General features: G+C 40.0%; 1 protein-coding gene across 4 annotated transcripts in view; it reads right to left on the minus strand.

Moving 5' to 3' along the window:
* Window positions 1–521: 521 nt before the first annotated feature.
* Window positions 522–20,875, minus strand: part of PIK3R1 (phosphoinositide-3-kinase regulatory subunit 1) — a 63,324-nt gene continuing 42,970 nt past the window's right edge. For 2 of the 4 annotated variants that reach the window (XM_081929381.1, XM_081929382.1), the window contains 11 exons: window positions 20,327–20,528; window positions 19,908–19,987; window positions 12,426–12,528; window positions 11,783–11,881; window positions 11,512–11,692; window positions 10,135–10,260; window positions 8,386–8,528; window positions 8,096–8,272; window positions 7,922–7,990; window positions 6,106–6,276; window positions 522–4,992 (listed from right to left, as the gene is read on the minus strand). In XM_081929381.1, the coding sequence (XP_081785507.1) occupies window positions 4,803–4,992; window positions 6,106–6,276; window positions 7,922–7,990; window positions 8,096–8,272; window positions 8,386–8,528; window positions 10,135–10,260; window positions 11,512–11,692; window positions 11,783–11,881; window positions 12,426–12,528; window positions 19,908–19,987; window positions 20,327–20,528 (1,541 nt within the window). In that variant the 3' untranslated portion in view covers window positions 522–4,802. Of the gene's footprint in view, window positions 4,993–6,105; window positions 6,277–7,921; window positions 7,991–8,095; window positions 8,273–8,385; window positions 8,529–10,134; window positions 10,261–11,511; window positions 11,693–11,782; window positions 11,882–12,425; window positions 12,529–13,934; window positions 14,149–16,187; window positions 16,298–19,907; window positions 19,988–20,326; window positions 20,529–20,875 lie in introns of those variants that run through there. The other 2 variants (XM_081929384.1, XM_081929383.1) reach the window with 2 other exon arrangements.

A 20,875-nucleotide genomic window follows, 5' to 3' on the forward strand; every position in this document is an offset into this window, starting at 1 on the left:
ATCTAGAGGGGACACTAATAATCTGTTTTACCCTAAAAGCCATTTGTGTGAATGAAGTTTTATTATAATACAGGCGACTCAACATGCGGGGGTTATGTTCTGGGGATTGTGCGAAAAGTCAAAAACATGTATAGTAAAAATATGTTGGGTTCAATTGCTGGTGGGATTGAGAAACCATTTCCCCCAGAACTCTCCCCTGCTCTCTCTCTCTGCCAAGCGCATAAAGCTGAGTGCACAGAAGTTAAATGTGAGTAGGTTGCAAGTTACCTGTACCACATGGAAGGTCATATTATACTCTTACCATCCAAATAAAAAGGAAAGTATGTCCATCTCATGCACTAGGAACTACTAATCTACTGGGGTACCAAGTTGAAATATTTATTTTTCCCTTTATACTTGGGGTCCTTTGGGGAGAAATCATATGCTACCATCCTTTGGACTACCAGCTGATCATCAGAAACCAAGCACACAAGAGAGTCAGCAATGCGACAATGACCTCATTGAGGATTCAACACATAAAGCGCAGTTGCAAAACAATCTTTATTCTGGCTGAAGATCTAGTACAATTTTTTTAAAGCAACTTAAAAACAGGACACAGCTCCATCAATTTCAGAAAGCCAGCATCTTTTAAGGAGGTGCATTTACCTTTTAAAGGCAATGTACAAAGTGATCCATTTAGCTTCTTCCTCCCTTACAAAAATTAAAAACAACAAAATTTTTAATGTTTTAAAGACATTTAACAGAACAGCTTATTTTTTTTCCTAAGGAGGGAAAAAACCAAGAATAAAAATAGCAGCATGTTGGGCAGCTAATGCAGTCTCATAGGGACAAATGGTAATGTAACTTTTCCTAATTTTGTATCTGGCTCATTTTAAATGCAGATCTTACAAGATCTGTGGGATTTCTTTGTGTGTATGTTTTTTCCCCAACGGAATATTGCATTCTTAACCATGTCCCATGGGAGGCATTTTGCTTGGAACTGCCCATTCTGAAAGCGATCCTGAACAAAAGCCACCTTAGGAATCACTTTCCCAAACAAATACCATGCATAGCAAAAGCACTGTGTTAAAACTAACCAATGTTCTTCTCAATGAAAAACATCAGAATGACCCCCCCCCCTTTCCCCAAAGCATCAAAGCTCATTGTTAATTACATGACAAAGCCACTTTTTCTACATAACAGCTGACACTGAAACATAAGATTTGGCTTGACACATTAAAACAAATTCTAGAAACATGACCTTTCCCAAGCTCCCTCTGTCTTTGAAACAAGTTGCTGGAATTTGAAATCAGGTGCATCCAGATCATTCACTCTTCCCTAGTCTGAAGGGCAGGTGGGGTGGAGAAGGTTGTGTGTTCCTTTTTCAATAAAAGTTAGAGACTTTGAAATATGCTCAATTAAGTACCATGATTGAATACAGCAGACTTCTTCCATTTCTCTTTTATAATAGGAAATAGTGATCTGGACTCAATTTTTCCTCCTTGTAAAAAAAACCAAGAAGAAAGCACTCCCCCTTTATACAAACTTCCAATTAACAGCATTTCTCTATTTTATTTGCAATGCGTCTTCTGCCAAATGGCAGAAAGAATCTCCAGGGCAGCCAACGACACACAAAACGATAAAACCCGAACATTAAAATACACCTCAGAACACCATCCAGCCTGCTCCTTCCAGGTTGTTTGAATACATGGGAAATTTGGGGAGTAAAGTTTCACTTTATGCTGAAAACCGCGGTGAGAATGTGATCCTTACACACACACACACACACACACATACACATACACACAAACACACATACACACACATGTAACACCAGAGACAACAAACCTAAGCCTCAAGTTAAGGAATCCATAACTTGTTTTGTCTGTAGTAGCTGTATTCATTTTAGGTGCACCGGGATATAAACAGGACAGTTCATATTCTAGAAACCCAGTTTAATTATCTTTTGTAGCTCAGAAGTTTGGTTCTGTCTCTCCGCATCCTAAACCAGAGAGGGAGAGGCAATGCACAGAGGCAGAGTTTTGCATATGCACCCACTGCTAGCTTGGGGACCACAAACTAAAAAGGATATTGCTATGCAGTTTCCAAGGCTGAGACACTGTATTCAGCTCCAAAAGCTGCACGTGTGGTTTCCCAAAACAAGGTTGGCAACAGTGCACAGCAAATACTGTCAAACTGAGCAGTGCCGATCATTGGGGGGGGGCTAGTTTGGGTGGTGTGAGGACTGAATCCAGGCATCACCTTTCTTTGCCCCCATGGACCTATGCTTAGCCTTCTCTTCCCTCTGAACAGGTGATCAGAACTCGCAGCGCCACCTCTCCGTTTGACAATACGTCAGGTGCAGCCAACCTACAGATGCACAACTATCTCTGTCAAAGTGCATTCGGGTCATATTACAACAGCAAACTACTTGCTATTCAGTGACCAGTTGTAATTTGCCCTCCAAGAACTATCACTGGAGCAAAATGTTTCCTCCCTGCTACTGTTGAGTGGAGAAGAATAAAGGAACTGATTAAAATTGGTATAGTTCTTGTTGATCAGTGCTCCAGGAGATGAGATGTGACTCTCAGCCCACTTCCACCTGAGTAAACCTGAGAGTAATTCCATTGACTCTCATGAGACTACTCCAGTGAAAGTGGATTTAAGCTTGCAGGGGCAGCCCAAACTCCCGCCAAAGCCTTTTTCAAGGTTGGCAAAGCCCCAGCTGGCTTTAAAAGGGGTTTGAACCGAACCCTGAAGTTTTCTGAAACACACTGCATTCCTCAGAAAAGCAAAGCCAACGAATGATAAACAAACTCCTCACAGCATCAAATATAAAGATACTAGAAAAAAAAGGACTGAGGGAACAAAGCTAATTTATTCATAGTGTTACCAAAAAAGAAAGATATATCTGCAAGGAGTCCGTACTGCTTTGTTTTAAGAAGCACTGATTACCTAATGGGTCAAACCATAAAAAGTTCCACAATATCTATTTTCTTTTCGCCTATTCACTAAAACAAAAACAAAGAAGACTTCCGGAGTTCCTTAACACTAATTTGTAAAACAGAAAACGCAACTATGATTTTTAAAGTTTTGCTCAAGAAATGCAGAATTTGGTTAGATACTAGAACAATGAGGTTTTATGTTTCTTTCATTACTTTTAATCCATTGGTACCTGATTTGTTTGCCTTTTCAGATGACTATATTTGTTTTTCGTTTTACTCCATAGAGATATGAAAGTAATAAAAGATTAATTGTGGGAAATATGTGTCACAGAACCGGGGCTTCCTAAAATTATCCTTATTATACTCTGTCATTCACAAAAATATGAAATATAAAAGCCAAATGCACACATGGTTGAAAAACCACCCATCAAAAACAATTTTTCCATACGATATGGAAAATATCTTGATGAAGTGTCTAGAAGTGTTGGTCAAAATTTCACATGTCAATCAACAGGATTAAACCTGATTTAACTACCCTAGTAGCTAATGTTTTCTGACTGTTTTTCTGCAGCATTCAAAACAAGATGGACATTTGTCTTCATTCAAATACAAACAGAACCAGCACAGAAATCTAAAACTCTCCCAATAAAATATATTGGGATTCCATAATCTGAAGGTATTTTTCAAACAATATTGTTGGACTCAGTGATACTTTGCAATGTTCATATATTCTTTTATTGAATAAAGCAGCTTTGAAGCTTATCAGGCACTGCCCAACAAAATATTTAGTCAAGAAGGAAATCTTGAATTTTAACCTTGAGCTAGAAGCCCAATTCTCTATACAAAGTGAGGCGGGGGGGGGGGGGACGGACCCTGTTAAAATAGTTCATAGTTTTAATTCTGAAACCACCTTTTACTGACATCCTGCACGTTACTTTTTAAAAAAATGGCCGAGGAAATAATGAACGAACTGAAAAATAACACCAAAATATGTATTAAGGGAACATTTTGAGATGACAAAAAGAAAAAAAGAAAAGAAAAAAGCTTATCCTCTAGTTACACTTGAACAAATACAGCCTATAGAAAATGAAGTATTGCATAGCAGTGTAAGGATTTAGCTTTCGGTGAAACAAATAGTGAACAGAATGAGTTTGGTATTGACAGTATCCATCTAAGATATTTAGTCATCCAGAACTATGTACATATTATATATACTGTATGCCATAAAAGTCCAGTTTTATTCAGTCTTAAATATCTTCTTAAAACAGGAATTTAAATGTCTAAACAAAAACACTTCCTGGCACTTGTGTTACCCACGTCTGTTTTAAAGTGTCTTCTAAAGTTTCCCTTAAAACGTGAAAGTGCCGCTCTGCTACATATCATTCGCCAGAAAACCAGCAATCCACAAAACTGGCAATCCACATCCTCTGTGCGCAACCACATCACCCAAGTCGCAACGGAGAAATTCTGACGCCACTTTTACACAGCCCCTGCTGCACTTTGGAGTCTTCAGAGTTCCAACATTTGAGCTCTTAAAGCTTCGACGAGGTGGTCAGCAAGCACCATGGTTAAAGGCCTCTATGTCCCTGCAGGGAGACAGGTATAGCACTTCTCTTTTGATGTGTTTTGCCTTCTGCTTAATTTTTTTTCCCCCTCTAAAAAAGAAAGCACTTTAGAAATGTGTGTTGGCAGCTCTTAAAACTGCATTCTCTCCCACTGCGGTTGCGAAGAAAGCTTCAGTCCCATCTGAAGACAGATGGGTTTGACACTTCAGCTCCAACTCAAGAGCATTCTCTGCCCAGAGGCCTCAAGATTGTTGAATGATCTTTGTGGGTGTTTTAATAGAAAGAGACAAACCCCAGAGTATTATTAACATCTTCATCGCCTCTGCTGTGCATATACTGGATAGGCTAGTGTGACATTGAGAGAGTCATTGTGTTGCACTAGCGATGTGTGTTGATAATGTAGCACCAGTTCTTTCAGCGAGTTGTACAAGTTATATGGCTCTGCAAATCCAAACCCAGTAGGCGTTTCGTTGATAACACAATGCTTCACTTCACCATCCACACTAAAAGAAGAGAGAAAGGGTTTTTTTTAGGTACATCCTTCTTATTTTAAGTTATCCTTAAAATGAGAAAATAAAAAATCCTTTGTTCCATTATTACTATATAACCTAAAATTACTCCCACTGCTCCACTCGCCTTTAATAATATTTTTTGATTTTGTGGCTCCAATACAGATAACATAAAGTTCCCCTTTTCTCTGAAATAATTTCAACATCTCTCAGAATATTTCTTGAACTTTGGTTGCAATCCTATACATATACCCCTGGAAGTCCCACTGAATTCAATGGAGCTTACCTCAAAGTAAACATGTATAGGATGACACTATTATTCAAAAACATTTCGTATCACTGAATAAAGTTTGAACATTTTTACTTTAATTCGTGTTCAAGTCATTAATTGCTCATCTTTATGTCAACAACCGGCCTTCACTCAGAAGTGAAGTTAGGCCTAAAAGTGCAGAACATATTGGGTTGGCAGAGTGAGAATTTAAAAAACATGGCTACTCAAGCAAACAAGTATGAGATTGTGAGGGGAGCATGGCTAAGCAAATTACACTGGCTGTTGGGGTCTTCTCCACCAGCAGAGCAGATAAGCATATAACTAAGAGAGATTGGGCAGGGAGGAGAGCACATAGGTGGGTACAAAAGATCCACAAATGTTGGTAACTGATAATATTAAAATGTTAAGATTCAGGACAATATCCTCACAGAATTGGGAGGGATCATGAGGTTCAGGAATCATTTGCCCAACAAGGGGCTCAAACCCACAACCTTGAATGTAAGAGTCTCATGCTCTACCAACTGAGCTATTCCAGATACCTCAAACATTATTAGTCAGATTCAAATGCGAGTCCCGCTAGAACAGCGAGGGTTCCCCTTCTCTCCTTCCTCCTGCCCAGTTGGCTCTGGAGAGGTTGGGAGATCCCCCAGAAAAGCACACAGGGATAGGAGAGTTTGTTCCATCTGGCAAGAAGTCATTGCTTATGCTGACAGAACAATTGTAAGAGTGTGATGCTGAATTCTGCCCAGTGTTGCAAGATGGATAATTTTTAATGGAATTGAGGATGTTACATGTCCCACTGCTTTAGAAATAGGGTAAAACATTTGGATACATACACAACGGAGCACGCAGAGCAACCCGGCTTGCTACTTTCCCGAATAAGGAATGTGCCATCCCTTTTCCCACGCAGCAAATTTTCTGCTTGGCCTCTGTTGATATTTCCTACATTCCATGTTCGCTCATCATGATGAGGCAAATCCTCATCATCTTCCACCATAGAATATTGCCTATTGGGAGGAGAAGCAACATGTAATAGTTAAGAACCAGATGAAATTAACTTCTAATATATTTATTACACTTCCACCCAAAGTATTTAATTCAGGACTGCAAACGTTGGCCCCATCAGCATTCTCAAATACAGTGGTACCTCTAGTTACAGACTTGATCCGTTCTGGGTTGCCGTTCGCACCCCGAACAGTCTGCAACTAGAGCGCTGCTTCTGCACATGTGTGCGGCGCGACAGAGCACTTCTACACATGGGCGAGATGCACAGAGCGTTTATGCGCGTGCGGCAAAACCCGGAAGTATACACTTCTGGGTTTGCTGCGTTCGTATCCTGAAAAAACGCAACCGGAGACTGATGTAACAAGAGGTGCGACTGTACATGAGGGCAAGATTCATGCTTTGATGAGAAAAAAATAATTTTCTAATCATCATGACTGTCTTCCAAATATTGTAAGACACAAACTACAGAATTGTTTTCCTGAGTCTATAGGATGTACAAATTTCTGCCTACAACGTTTGCCATGTGGCAACAAAATGAGATCAAGAGGATTCTTGTCAGCTTCACATTATGGTAACAACCCAGTTATTATTATTTTTTAACAGGTTGGATCCAGACTGCCTTCCATGGGTGGAAAGTCTCCTTCCAACTGTCTAGATCAATGTGAGTAATGTCAAGGAGGCTGCGTGGCGGAAGGTGGAGTGAACAGGTAAGCCATCTCTCTCTTCCCCCACCAGTGAGAATGGAGCCTGGACCTAAGCCAACATGACTGAGAAGTTCTCAAGTACTGCCATCACTAATGGTGCTGCCCTGCTGTCAGCACAAAACAGTTCAACGTGAGCTGGCTTTGGGTCTGCTAAGATGGCTCTAGTTTTCAAACAAGACTATGCATTCACCCAAAACACAGATTGCGATCCATAATCACAAATGTGTCTTATAAATAATGCAGAGCAAGCCCTAGATTAATGCAGACTGTTCCTGCTAACAGGGAATAAAAAAAAAAACCCCACTGCTTCTCCCCCCATCTCACCTTGGTGTTATTTAAAAGCATTCCTCTATGAATTTAGAATCTGCCTTATTTTGCTGGTTTACTGAAAACACATTCTGGAATGCTCAGCAGCAGCATAGCAAATACCTTTCCAACAGAGCTAGCACTCAAAGTTTACTTCTCATTTACTTGCTCCAAACATCTAAGGCTTTAGCTGCTGCTGCAAAATCACTATTGTGGGTTCAATAGTAATAGTAATATAATGTGGTTGCAATTGTCATAGTAAACTGAGAGCTGCTCTTTATTGAAAAGAACAGGAGGTGCCACAGACCTCTGTGTAGATAGAAAACTAGATGAAAGGTTGACTATCTCCTCAACTTCCCTAGGATTAAGATGGACAAAAGGATAACCACCTTGTGGTATCAAGGCTATGGGAGAATCAGACGCCTTAGCCTCTTTTACAAAATATGAAATTGCTACGGACTCAACTCTTAGCTCTCCACTAGCCCAAAATGTAAAATTGATGCCCAAGCTAGCCTTCTTGAAGAGACCAAGTATCACAGTCCCTACACTACAAGATTCATATTCCATCAATGAAAATGTATAGCGTCATCATTTAACTGGCATAATACAAGTGCTCAAAAAGACTATGGATGCTTACTCTTCTGTATTTTCATTGCCAAGCCATTCATTCAGTTTCTTTTGCCGAACTCCCTTCTGAGTCAGCCACCTGAAAAGTAAATTTGAAGGCATAGTTAGTGATGGAAATATGCATTAAAAATGGACTCAAATTGAAGTAGTACACTTAAAAATCTGGCAACTCATAGGCACTTACATCAAGTACTGATCTCTGGTCTTTCTGAGCTGTATAAGGTCTGGTTTAATGCTGTTCATGCGTTTGTCTATCTCCCTGTATTCAGCAGCTTGCTTCTTCAAATCCTCTTCCAGTCTATGCCGACTGTCCACAATTTCACTGATTCGAGATTTCAGCTTTTCATAGTTGTGCATTATTCTGGAGGGGAAAATTAGGCATGTTAGAGTCTAGGTAGATTCTTAATGCACTGCTCAGGCTTGCAGTTTCTTTAGAGCACTTTAAATATAAAAATCTTAGACACTGCTACCAACCTTTGTATTTCTTTCTCATTTCCTTCCCGTTTGAACTTTTCAATATATTCTTTGCTGTATCTTTCCTGTGTTTGGCACTGCTCTTCAAATATTTTTATGGTTTCATTAAATGCTTCAATAGCAGTTCTTTTCATTTGAATTTCCTAGAGGGGAGAAAAGCTGCAATTTCAGTTTCTGAAAAATACAGAAAGGGACTGGATGTTCTATACCTGAAGCACATTTGTGATTGGGTATTTTTTTTTTAATGCCAATAAAGTAGCAAGGGTGGTTGCCTACATGTCTTTCTTTTTGATGCCTGAAAAATCAGCTTTGGTTGGAGAACACAGGAAGTTGCCGTGTATTGAAATCAGACCAGTGGTCCAGCAAGCTGTGTACTGTCTGCTCTAACTGGCAGTGGATCTCCACAATTTCATAGAGGAGTCTTTTCCAGCCTTACCTGAGGATGCTAGCGAGTGAACCTAGGACCTGCTGCAGGCAAAGGATGTATGTGCTCTACCAATGAGCTACCACCCTGCCTTGGCTGAGATCCAAGGAGCCAAGCAACTAGTTCTATGTGCCCAAGGGTGCTATGGGCTGGTGTGTGTTTTTGAACAGCAGCCTTGCCCCTCAAGTCACTGCTACCACCACATGGCAAACTAAACTGCAGGGACATTCAAAAGCAGGTGTTCAAAGAGAAAAGGTCAAAACTTCTGCAGGGCACATCTAAAGTAGTTCTATCAATCCCATCATTTGTTCACTGCATTTTTGTAGATTTACAGCAAATGTAATAAAGGCATTTATATATCTATATACTATGGGCTGGATGTGTACTAAATTAGTTGTGTTTTGTTCCTAACTGTAGGTCTGCTGATTTCAATAGGAACTTAGTTCAACTTCCAGGCTGGATCCAGCCCAATATATACTCAGCATCATCACTATTTTCAATTGCAGGGACACTTTACTCTAATATTGAGTTCGTCTGAGCAATTGGTTAGCTTTCCGGGTTTTATTTTGGCTATAATAAACGCTAAAACCAATGGTTTACTAGTGACAGTACCATAAAGCATTAAGTTCAGTCTAGATACTGTTCCTGACTCCAGTGGCTAAGTTGAAGTCCTTCAAGAGTACTAACAGTACAGTGTTCATATACCTGCAACTATGTTATTCTGATAAGAAATAGAGCATCATGACTTAAAACATATTTCTTGCTGGGGAAGTCATTATTATCACAAATATAAGCATTGGCCGAAAAATTACAAGTGAGTTGTGTGTGCAGACATAAAACACAAAACGATAGTGTTACTATAACCCAGAAATAATATTTTTTTCAAAGGCATATCCAAAACTTTAAGAAGTAGAAGATTCCTCCCATATCAACAGAGCGGTTTACTCACACTAGTAAAATCTAGTCTCTGTATAGATAATGTCAATTTTCCTGCTGTGTCTAGCTGTCTTATTCAAACAGCATATAACCTTTACTGTAAAATTTATTAATTACTACTGTGCTAGTGCCCCTGGATGTGACCAGACATGCAGGACACTGGCCAAGCAAATGAGGAGTGAAACAGCGGCAAGCTGCTCCACTATTCAAACCGTACACTTTTCGTCCTTTCAAAACATGCACTCAAAGGTCATCGTAGCACTTTTACAAATGTCAAGAAGATTTAACCTCAGAACGCTCCTGTTATAATTCCTACTGAAATGAAGAGGCACCACTGTGGCAGAGTGCTTTATAGACTGAGTTCATGGTAGACATTCCACACTGCTCACCTGAGATGTTCTTGTGTAGTCCTCATAGAGTCTGTCATACTCTCTGTTCTTCTCTTGGAACTGGATATTATATTCATGCAATTTCTTCCCAACTGCTTCGATGCTATCCTCTTTAACCACTTGATCCTGGAAAGACAAGCACATGGAGATACACCTCCAATGAAGACCAGGCTTCTTACATATTAATGTTTCGCACAATGCAATGGGTTGGGTCTAGAGACAGGCATGCATAATGCAGCAGCCCCCCTCATCACCAGTGATCAGCCAAGAAATTTTGACTGAATGAACGTCCATGGATTCTGCACATGACAGAATGCATTGCTTACAGTGCTGCCACCGAAAACAGATGTATACCCCATGCATTTTATTGTGGAATGAGCTCATGTGTTTATTAAATGCAACGGCTCGTTCTTCTTGCTTACAAGAAAAAGCTCGTGTCGTGATTAGCCTATTAGTCCAAGATGTTTCTTTTACTTATGCCATTTACAGAGCTCCTGAAATGTGCACCACTATTCAAATCAGCAACTTTTCATTTTAATAGATTTATAAACCACTCACATTACAAAAATACCAAAAGCTGTGTACATAAAACAAATAAATAAGTAAAAATATATACAAAAACAACAGAAGAAGGCAACATTGTAGCAACAGCAGTATTCTGCACCATTATTAGAACTTCTGGACCAAAGTCAAGAGCAACCCACATCTAGTGCATTGCAGCACTCATTGAGGTTACTAGTACATGGACTGCTGTGGCCAGATTGTACCTGCCCAGTAACATTCACAGCTGGTAGAAGCCACGTGTAGCCACTGATACATCTGAGCATCTAATGACAAGGTTGTATCACTGTGTAGCCCCAGACCATGAACCCGCTGCTTCAAAGGGTAAGTGACCCCATTCAGAACAGGCCAATGGCCATTTTCCCAGACCCGGGAATGCCCACCCACAGGGTATCTCTCTTTCCAGGATCCAGTCTCAGTCTTGGTCATTTCCAGCCTACCACTGCATCCAGATGCACACCCAAGGCTTGCAGATCCACTTATAAATGAGACAGGTCTTTAGATAACAGTGCACATTCCAGAAGAGTAGCTGTGTTAGTCTGTACTAGCAAAACACCCCATGGCAGCTTAGACTAACAGATTTAGTGGGCACGAGCTTTTCCTTGTAGGCAAAAACCTACTCTTGAATCTGATGAGGTTAACATGGGTTAGGGTCAGTGAGCACTTAAATGTTACGTTAAACAGTAACCATGCCCCCATCCCCACCCCAATTCCTAACCTTCACAGATACACATACGTTAATTTTGTTAGAAGACAATCTTAGAATATTTTTGTACTTAAGCAGAAGAGGAGATGAAAATATATATATATTTTTACCTGTTGATACTTGGATACCGGGTAAAGCAATTTAACATCCAGCTTTGGATTATACTGGGCTAAAGACTCGTTCCGGTAGTGGTTTATTAGCTCAACAACGGAATTGAATGTTAATGGATCCGAAAAGCCGTATTTCCCATCTCGGTGAAATATTTTGATTAATTTATTATTTCCTCCCTTCCTGTAAATAAAAAATAATGGGGAAAGTCAGTCATCTTCATGAGGAAAATGTTTTCTTAAATCCAGCCATGTAAAATGCAACGATATTTACCTTAGTGTAAGCGTATAGTCCCCATGCATTTTGGTGGAGGCATCTCGTACCAAGAAGGTGCCATCAGCTGTATCACGAAGCTTCTCATTCACTTCTTCCCTGTGATGGGACCAAAGCAACATCTGGTTTAGCTTCTAAAAATGCTAGCCTTTCAGTACTAACCTATTTTCTCCCTTTTTCTTTTTTCTTCAGCACAGTCAAAGTATGAGGAAGTTTTCATATGAAAACCTGCCAAGTTCTGTTATTCTATGAACTGACTTCCCACTTGTTCCAAGAAGTTTATAGCAAGAGAATTCAGTAATAGACTACTTTCTCCTGTATGTACGAAAATCTGAACTGCTAGCAGTTGTATTCTTATTCTTTGGTATGAATTTCAGAGAGCTTTAGATGTAAAAACAAACGCTGGTGCTCTTGATACGTTTGCAAAACAGTTGTTTCCTGTTGTAAGTAACCAGCAGAGAAATGTTTTAACAGAATATAGCTCTGGCATGTTTTGTACTTCTGGTTTGCAAATATATACTTTTTAACTCTTTAAAAGCACTGCAACTGAAACGTGTGCTTCAATGTTTCAAACATTTCCTTTCAAATAGAGAATGTGCTAAAAATGTGCATATATAATTAGCAAGATAAAAGGTGTCCTTACCTTGAGATATCTCCCCAGTACCATTCAGCATCTTGCAGAGACATGTTGTTGTTCATACCGTTATTTGCTACAGTATTAGGCTTTGGAGGTTTTGGAGGCAGTGCTGCAAATGAAAACAATAATACATATATATTTATACTGCCTGCTGTGTACAGGTAGGTGACGTTCTAAAATGACAATCAACTTAAATCCGTTGAGATGAAGAAAATTATTTCAGCTTTGATTTCATTCATTTGTTTTTAATCAGCACTGCTTTTGAAACTTCTCCCTCTCCTGCCAGGAAACAAGCTGAATTCCTTTAGTAAGCCTTTATAATTTCAACACAATCCTATGCATCTGCTTAAATGTAAGCCCCACTGCATTCAACATGGTTTCCTCTAGATAAGTGTGCATATGATTGCAGCCTTGGTTACCTAAAAGTCCTGTGCTCTCAGCCAAGCAGAGCTCCTCCCCCCACTCCCATCGTAGCACAAATTGCAATTTGGACTTGGAAAGATATAAACTGAAGTTTTGCACCTCATTTCCCATCTCTGGTATTCACATCTTTCTATCATTTGATGTATTAAAATTATGCTGCACTCCACACACACGCATACAGACACATACTGATTTAATCATCCAAGAGGAATTACGTTGCTTTCTAGATTCGACACTGCTGTGGCTAATAACAACTGGAAAATTACACAGCACTGCTATAGGGAAAGAATTGGGTTTCTCTGATCCTCTGATCCTGCCAAAATACACTTTAAGGAGTCCATCTGTGACCCAAATATCCCTGGTTCTAATCTTAGCATTCTATAGGATAAAACTGCTCCAAACGGCAATACTGATTTTTCAAAAACCCACAGTCCTGTTTCTCAATGTCAAACCTGCATGCAGACACCAGTGGGTGCCAGAGAAGATACTGCAGGATTTCTAGCTAAAAATGGGGGTGGGGGTGGGGAGTCGGGACTAAATAAAAATTAAATCAAGTTATTTACGTTAACGGAAACTCCAATCTCATTTACGTATCTACAACAATGCATGTGGGAAAGATGCACATCAAAATGTATGCTGTATTTTCAAAGGTTTCATGCAGCCCATTGATCTTCCTATCCTGTGCTAAATGAAAGTAGAAATGGTGACACCTAACATTTAATAACAGTGCTCAATAATTTAAAACGCCGTCATTGTTTTGAGAAAAAAAGCAGCTTTTTACAGCATTTTCTGCCTGACATCAAGACACACAAAGCAGGGCTATTTTTACTGTACAGTATAACAAACAGACCTACAGGTGAGAGGAAAAAACTAAAAACAGAAATCACATGACAATTACAGTTTCATTAAGCAAGCCGAAGAGAATTCTGAACAATAACCCTTGCTGTCTTCTTTTTTCCCCATGCACTAAAGATAATTTAATTCAGCAACTTAACAGCAGCAAGTTAACCCCCAAATCCCAGTTCTGCTCTGAGAGAAGCTTTTGTGGCATCCAGAATATGCCAGCCTCCGGCAATAATGCTGCAACGTTACCTGGTGGGTCCATTTCTATGTAAAACATCAAATCCGTGCCACAATTTATATCTGTCCTAGGATAGTCTATGTCCAGTTCTTCCATGTTCCAGACAGTGTTGTACATTTGTACGAGTTTCAGCGAGTAAGCTCACTTAGAAGGAAACAGTCGGGATCTCTTTGTAATGGTGTCTTGGAATTCATTTTAAAACCTATAAGGGGCTGCACTGTAACCTATTACATCATAATCCCCAGCCAATCATGTCAAAAATAATGTCACTGGACCACTCCTGTTTCATTCCCCCCCCCACTCTTATTCCTTGTTAATTTTATAACAATTGTCATTTCAGAAAGAATAGACACTTCACAGAATTGTGATCGGCACCTGATTGTATTTATAAAGACGACTGAACATGTTCTCAGTTTACACTGATTCCACCCCCACCCCCCCTTTAATCTTTTCTGTCTGCCGCTTGGTACATTCCACTGCTGGCAGGTTGACAAAAGGCTGATAGCAGCAGCAGGAGCGTTTTCCTTCAATACAGTAGATTTCTTGGTGCACAGAGAGATCACATCTCTGTCCCAGCTTTCTGTTCTCTAGCAGGGTTTACGACTGACTGCAATCCTTCCAGGCACATTTTGACTCTACTATGGGTGCGCTTTTTAAATAAAAGCCTGACAAGAGGAAAGTTCGGAAGCTCCAGATATATTATCAAGTGCCCATTTTGCACAAGTCTGGGTACCAACTGCTTCTTTAAAACACAAGGTACTGTACTAATAACATGTCACCTTCAAGAAATGCCCTTTTTCAGGAAAGCTGGCAAATGCAATTGTCTAATTCTTCACAAAACGTAGAAACTCAAAATCTATCTTTGCTGCTTTGAGTTCCAATCAGTCTTTTTTTTTTTTTAAAAAAAAGATAAACAATGGTAAAAGTTTACACTCCCATGAGTAAAACCAAACAACTTCCTGTTAATTAAATCAAGGCCACCATCGTTAAATGCTTAGCAAAATACAACAGAATATTTCAGTATGCCTAGTTCATACTGCTTCTTTTGACCTGCTGTCATCAGGGCATTTGCCATTTTGGCAATTCCTGAAGAGCAAAAATTCTTGGTCAGCCTTCTCTGCTTTAGACTGGATATTTTCTCAGGTCTTTTCCTCCAGGCTCTCTCACAGCTAAAGCGACCTATTATTTCTTTAAAAGGTGATTTCTTACTCAGCATCAGAAAAAAAAAAATCCTTAAAGAAGTCACCAAGCAGACATATTCCAATATTTTACACATTTATCACCACAGAAAGCCAGACGTGGAAAATATTTAACTCATTAGTACTACTGTTGCCTTACCAATTATTATACCGGAACTCTAGGTGATGTGCATTGCAGAACACCACGAATGAAAGCCAACTCACATCTTCTAAGCACTGCACATACAAATGAACTCTTGACCATTTTTATCCTTCAAGACAAGTACTAGCATGTAAGGACATGGTTGCAGCACCAACAGCAGCAAAAACATGCACACACTCGTTGCCCTGCAACAGCCATGCTTAAACCCCATCCCACAGTAGCCTCCCCCTCCTCTACAACCCTTTAGGTGGACATGCTCCAGAGATTCCTTCCATTTGCCTCATGTAACAGGACACTTCAGACAGTCCCAGACACAAGTCCAAACATTGAACTTGAGGGTTTAGCCCACCTGCTATCCAAACAGCTCTGTTGCCAAGGTACATTTCTTAAATTAGGTTCTGAAAGACGAAAGAGCACACATAGCTAGCTCCCGTAGCCCAACGAGGCAGTCGCTGTCATTTTTATTTGTTTCCCCCCCCCCCGCTCAAATCGCTTTTAACAGCAAAAGTGGGAAGAGTAAGTACACTCACTCACCAAAAGTTTTACTACTGGCTAAACTCCGGAACAGCCACACTTATATGATCAGGTTACTGCTTGACCCAAACTAGTCTAGCTTGCTGTGACACGATGTGGAAAACCAGAACAGGCAAGACACTGACAGACAGGTGATTTTCCACTGTTCCAGCAGATAACTGAACAGGTGTCAAGTTTCAGTCAAATCACATTTTAACTATGAAAGCTTGCTGATTAGTCTAATGATCAAGTATGCATATACAATGCATATATGCATGCATTTATATATATGCATACACACACATAATATATACGATCACATGCATTTCATTTAAAGATTGTGTGTGTACACACACACACACACACACACAGAGCGAGCGAGAGAGAGAGAATGAGAGTGAGTCACTTACTTTGTATACTGTGCATGGCACTTGATCACCCTTGCATTTAACAACCTGAAAATGGCAGATTGTGCATGGCCTCTGCCCAGCTCCACAGAATTTACATGTACCAATATATATCAAGAAAATAAACTATCCTTGGAACCGAAGGCAACAAGAATCAAGTGTCTTCTAGCTCCTTAATTCCAGAAGAAAAAGCAGCAACGTGCAAAATAAAAATAATAAATAAAAAAAAACTCCAAGTCCTCTTAAGAATTGACTTCTTGTGGCTCTCTCAGACTATCTGCTCACCTCTATTTCATCACTGATTTTAGTAGTTTGGAAAAAAAAGTCCTCTGTAGCTTGCACGTCTCTCTGAGATAAGGATCTCAGTTTCATGATTAACTTGGGCAGGTTCAAATATTTGCTGAGCAAGAGATTTCAGGCGGGTGGGGGGGGAGGGTAGGCAGAGTCAAAGTCAGAGTTGTCATCGGCTAACAAGTGGCCAATGCGAGACTAACCCAGTCTCCTTTTAGCCAAGTAAATGAGAAGACCATTGTAAGTGGCCTTAAAATAGTCTCTGTAGCTGGCTGCTGCATGCAGAAGTGAAGTACATGACTGTCAAGAAAAGCATTATGAGCAGCCAAACACAGGAAGTGGCTGAGCTGGGGAGGGGAGAGGGGGGGAAAGAGAAACAGAATGAAAGCCTTCCTTGTAAAGTTCTGCGTCTCTGAGAGCCCACAAGCGCAGAAGAAGCTTGTTAGCATTCACTGCATCACCTTCCACACACTTTCACCGGACCACAACGACAGGTGGTGTTTGAAGATCCATAAAACGAAGCCCCACACTGCTGAGTCAAATTAAAATCAACTCGAAGTCCCCAGTCCCTCCCTGAATGCCCGCTAGCTTCAATCTGGGTACATCGACAGCCGCAGAGCTTTCAAGTTACATGAGTTTAAACTTGAAACTCAGCCCCTCCGTTTGCTTGCATTGCCTGCTTATATCAATCAATCACTCAATCAATCAAATCAGGATTTATTAGTCAACTGACCATAATAACTTATACGTATACTTTGGCAACTTTTGGCATCTCGGGTGCCAACTGGTATTCTCAATCTTTGTTGGTCTGGGATCAAACTGCATTAAAAGTCCTGAATTTGGGCAGAAACATATTTTGGGAGATTTTACTTTCTTATGAGCTTCACAATTCCTTGCCTTTGACTACAAAAATAAAAATGTTATACAACCACAAAGGAAATAAGCTTCTGGTTCATTTAATGGGGAACAGAAAATTAATTGGGGGGGGGGAGGGAGAGGGAGACACACATTTATGTTTTCCACTTTAATGTAATTTGAGTACTATAACGGCAATCTGCTTAAACTGTTCACGTTTAATTACAGAAACTGCTATTAATTACAGAAACCTGTTGACTCCATTTTATGATATTGTTTCAACAATTATAGAAAAGTCCATTCCCATCTACTCTGACTTGGAATACAGGAATGGTATTCAGAGTCATTGCCCCCCCCCCCATGTGTTTCTATAAACTTATAGGAGTATCTGATACTGTATTTAATTTGGGCTTGATTTAGTTCTTCCCCTATAGATGGCACCAAAAACACAGAACTCAGTGTGTGGAACTACCGGTAATCTGTTCATGTGTGTGCAAGGCTGCATGCAGAAAGCAAAAGAGAGGGGCAGGATTGTGCACTGTGCCTGGAATTTGATTTGTTCTCTTCCATAAAAACCAGAAAATTACCACAACTTGCATAATTTGGTTACTTGTTTGATGGTGCTTGAAAGACTGGATTCAGAAAGCATCTAAAAGCAGAGGTTGAATACAAACCCAACTTCCAACTGCAATATTTGTCTGTGTTACTTAGTTTACACAAAGGAAATCACTGGTGTCTGTATCCCTCCCCCAACACATACAAAATAAGAATCACTGACAAAGTATGGGAATCACAATTCAGCAAGGTATTTTATTCGTTTAAAATTATATGAGCCTTGCTTATTATTAGCTTAGAAGGGGAGCCCTCTGCTGGGCAAACATCAGAATGTAGACTGGCTTAAAGTAACAGTGAGGAACGCCAAGAGCGGGGGGACAGAGTTAAAATTATGTTTTTAAAGCCAAATCACTTAGACTCAGTAATTTTCCCTAAGCACAGGTGAGTTGTGATAAAGGATTGTACTGAAATCTATAAATGCAGAGCTTACAGTGATGTCAATTGATAATGTACTTAAAGTATTCCTTAATAAAAACATAGGGTGAAATACAGCACAGTGCAGGTGAATTTCCTTTCCTGAAATGGGGCTCTTCCTTCTTTTCTTCCCCTGAAGCCATGATGCTCCCCTCTCCCCACAAAGCAACAACAAGGTTTGAGCAAGGGGAGTAAGCATGGATACAATTCAATAGGTATCATCTTGGAAGAATCCTTTGACATTTGGTGTCTATTCCAAGATAGAACTGAGTGCCTACAGTTTTCATAAAGTTTTTTTAAAAGGGATCAACCAACCATGTTAATTCAATGACCAAAGCTGCCGTCAGATTTCACATGCATTTTCCCCCACAATTCCTTACAACAGCTCTCTAAAGCAGGCAATGGTTTTCATACCCAATCCAATCCAATCCAAATAACTTTACTGTGCTAGCCATTGGTCATGACAAATCTGAATCAAAAATAAATACAAGCAAAAGGGATGCTGCGCCACAAATAACAGTCTCTATTTAGATCTCTGTGTCTCCCTTACAGTTCACAGTTTTCATACCCAGTACCAATACAGCCCATTTGTTTCTGGGTATCCGTTTTCAACTGACTATTGCTTTTTAAAATTCCGCTCGTACACCCAATTCACATCTGTTTGACTTCACATTCTGTTCCCGAGACAGCCTCTACTGCACTCAGTTTTTCAGACAATGCCTTAGATCTGTTTTAAAGAAAAGTATGTGCCCAAAGTTTGCTTATTTGGTCATCAGTCTCCGAAGAACACCTTACAATGTCCACAGTATGCAAAATCCCCCAGAGAAAGGTTCTTTCCAACATTATGTCAGTGCAGTGCCAAGGTCTGCCCTATGGTTACAGGTCATGGTTTCAGGAGAGTGACGTTAACCTTGACCCTGAGCTTGGACAATACCCTAAGCCAAATCTTTCCTGCAGGAGCCAAAAAGGCCCAGGGAGGAGCAAAATGAGTGCAAGCTCCTCACTGGGAGTCAGCACATTCATGGAGCCATGGTAAGCCATACTCTTCTGCGTTGCGATGACATATGGCTTTAAGCAAGGAAAAATTGGTTGACAGATTACCATCCTTACCTTACAGACCGGGGTGGGGACAGCACAGTAGATTGTGTAAATCTATCTAGGGAGCTTGTGGCAGAGGTGAGATTTGAACCCAGCTCATGCTACGACTGTATATCTTATCTTTGGATATTTCTACACAGGAGTTTCCCTCAGTGTCTAATCAGAAAACAAGGCAAGCAGGAAGGTACAATTGCATATCAGAACGGCTCTCGTGCACTGCCCTAGATTCCTCATAGCTGCCTTATGGACAGCGCGGCTTGCTAGAGTAGCCTACTTGGTTTTCAGCTGTGAACATTGCTACCTGAAGTTAACCATCAGAAAAGGCAAAACCATTTTGCTTCAGACTTCCCAATTCAACATAATAATAAAGGCAGAGGGTAAGAAAATTCCACAAGTACAGCCGTCTCCAAAATATATTTCAAAATGCTTCCAAAATCCAGATTTTCTTACCTGGTGCAGGTTGTCTTTCATTCCATTCACTTGTAATTAACACTTCCAGGATTTTTATGTGATGTTCAGGACTGTCAGAGCTGTAAAAAAAATATTGGTCTTATATTAAAACAAGGAAACATGCGCTGAACAAGTTGAATATTCTGAATAATATCAGACATATATACAAATGATTTCACTTGCTTCTGAAACTGTAATTGGTTTTCTAACTGCACGATTAAATGGGTGGTATTCAACTAAGGTAGAGCCACTGAAATTAATGAACATGACTAAGTTAGGGCCATTAATTTCAATATATATACTTTGAGTGAAACTTTATTAAATACTACCTCATTATTAACTCACTCTAGTACCTTACAGTTGGTGGGGAGGTAAGAAATCTTATAAATAAGTAAGTTAAATAAATGCATACACCTTACCTTGCTACCTGGGTCCTGAAGAGCAGAAAGCTGAAAATTTCAGCTAGGGATCTTGCATTTAAAAGGTTTTTGGTAGAGTTCTGACAAAGTCTGGAGAAATGTTTGAGTAGATACTGGAGTGTGAGCCAATACTGTTGAGGTATATTAGGAGATCTGATGAGCCTCTTCAGCACTTGAGCATATTCCTCTGAGTTTTGCACTTCTGCAAAGAAATTAACGTTTCCTAATGAGGTTCGTGTCATTCAACAAGAAGTTTTACAGGAAGACACGAATTCTTTCTTCTCTTGAACGATGAAAACTTTAGTAAGCATGGGCAGAAAAAAGGATCAACTATACAAAAGTCAAAGTGAAACAGGAGTATCATTTGGTAAAAAGCCACAAAATGTTCAGCGTGTGCTGGTGGAAGTCTGTCTTCTGTTTAGTATCATACATGATTGGGTAATTCTGAGATGTAGCTGATAAGCATCGGAGGTGCTGTTGTAACTTTGAAGGTTACACCAGCAGCAATATCCTGTCCCTAGAATTTGCAATAACTATCAAGGCTGCCAC

The sequence above is a fragment of the Podarcis melisellensis genome (assembly GCF_964234715.1).
Source record: "Podarcis melisellensis genome assembly, chromosome: 11".
NCBI classification, from domain to species: Eukaryota; Metazoa; Chordata; class Lepidosauria; order Squamata; family Lacertidae; genus Podarcis; species Podarcis melisellensis.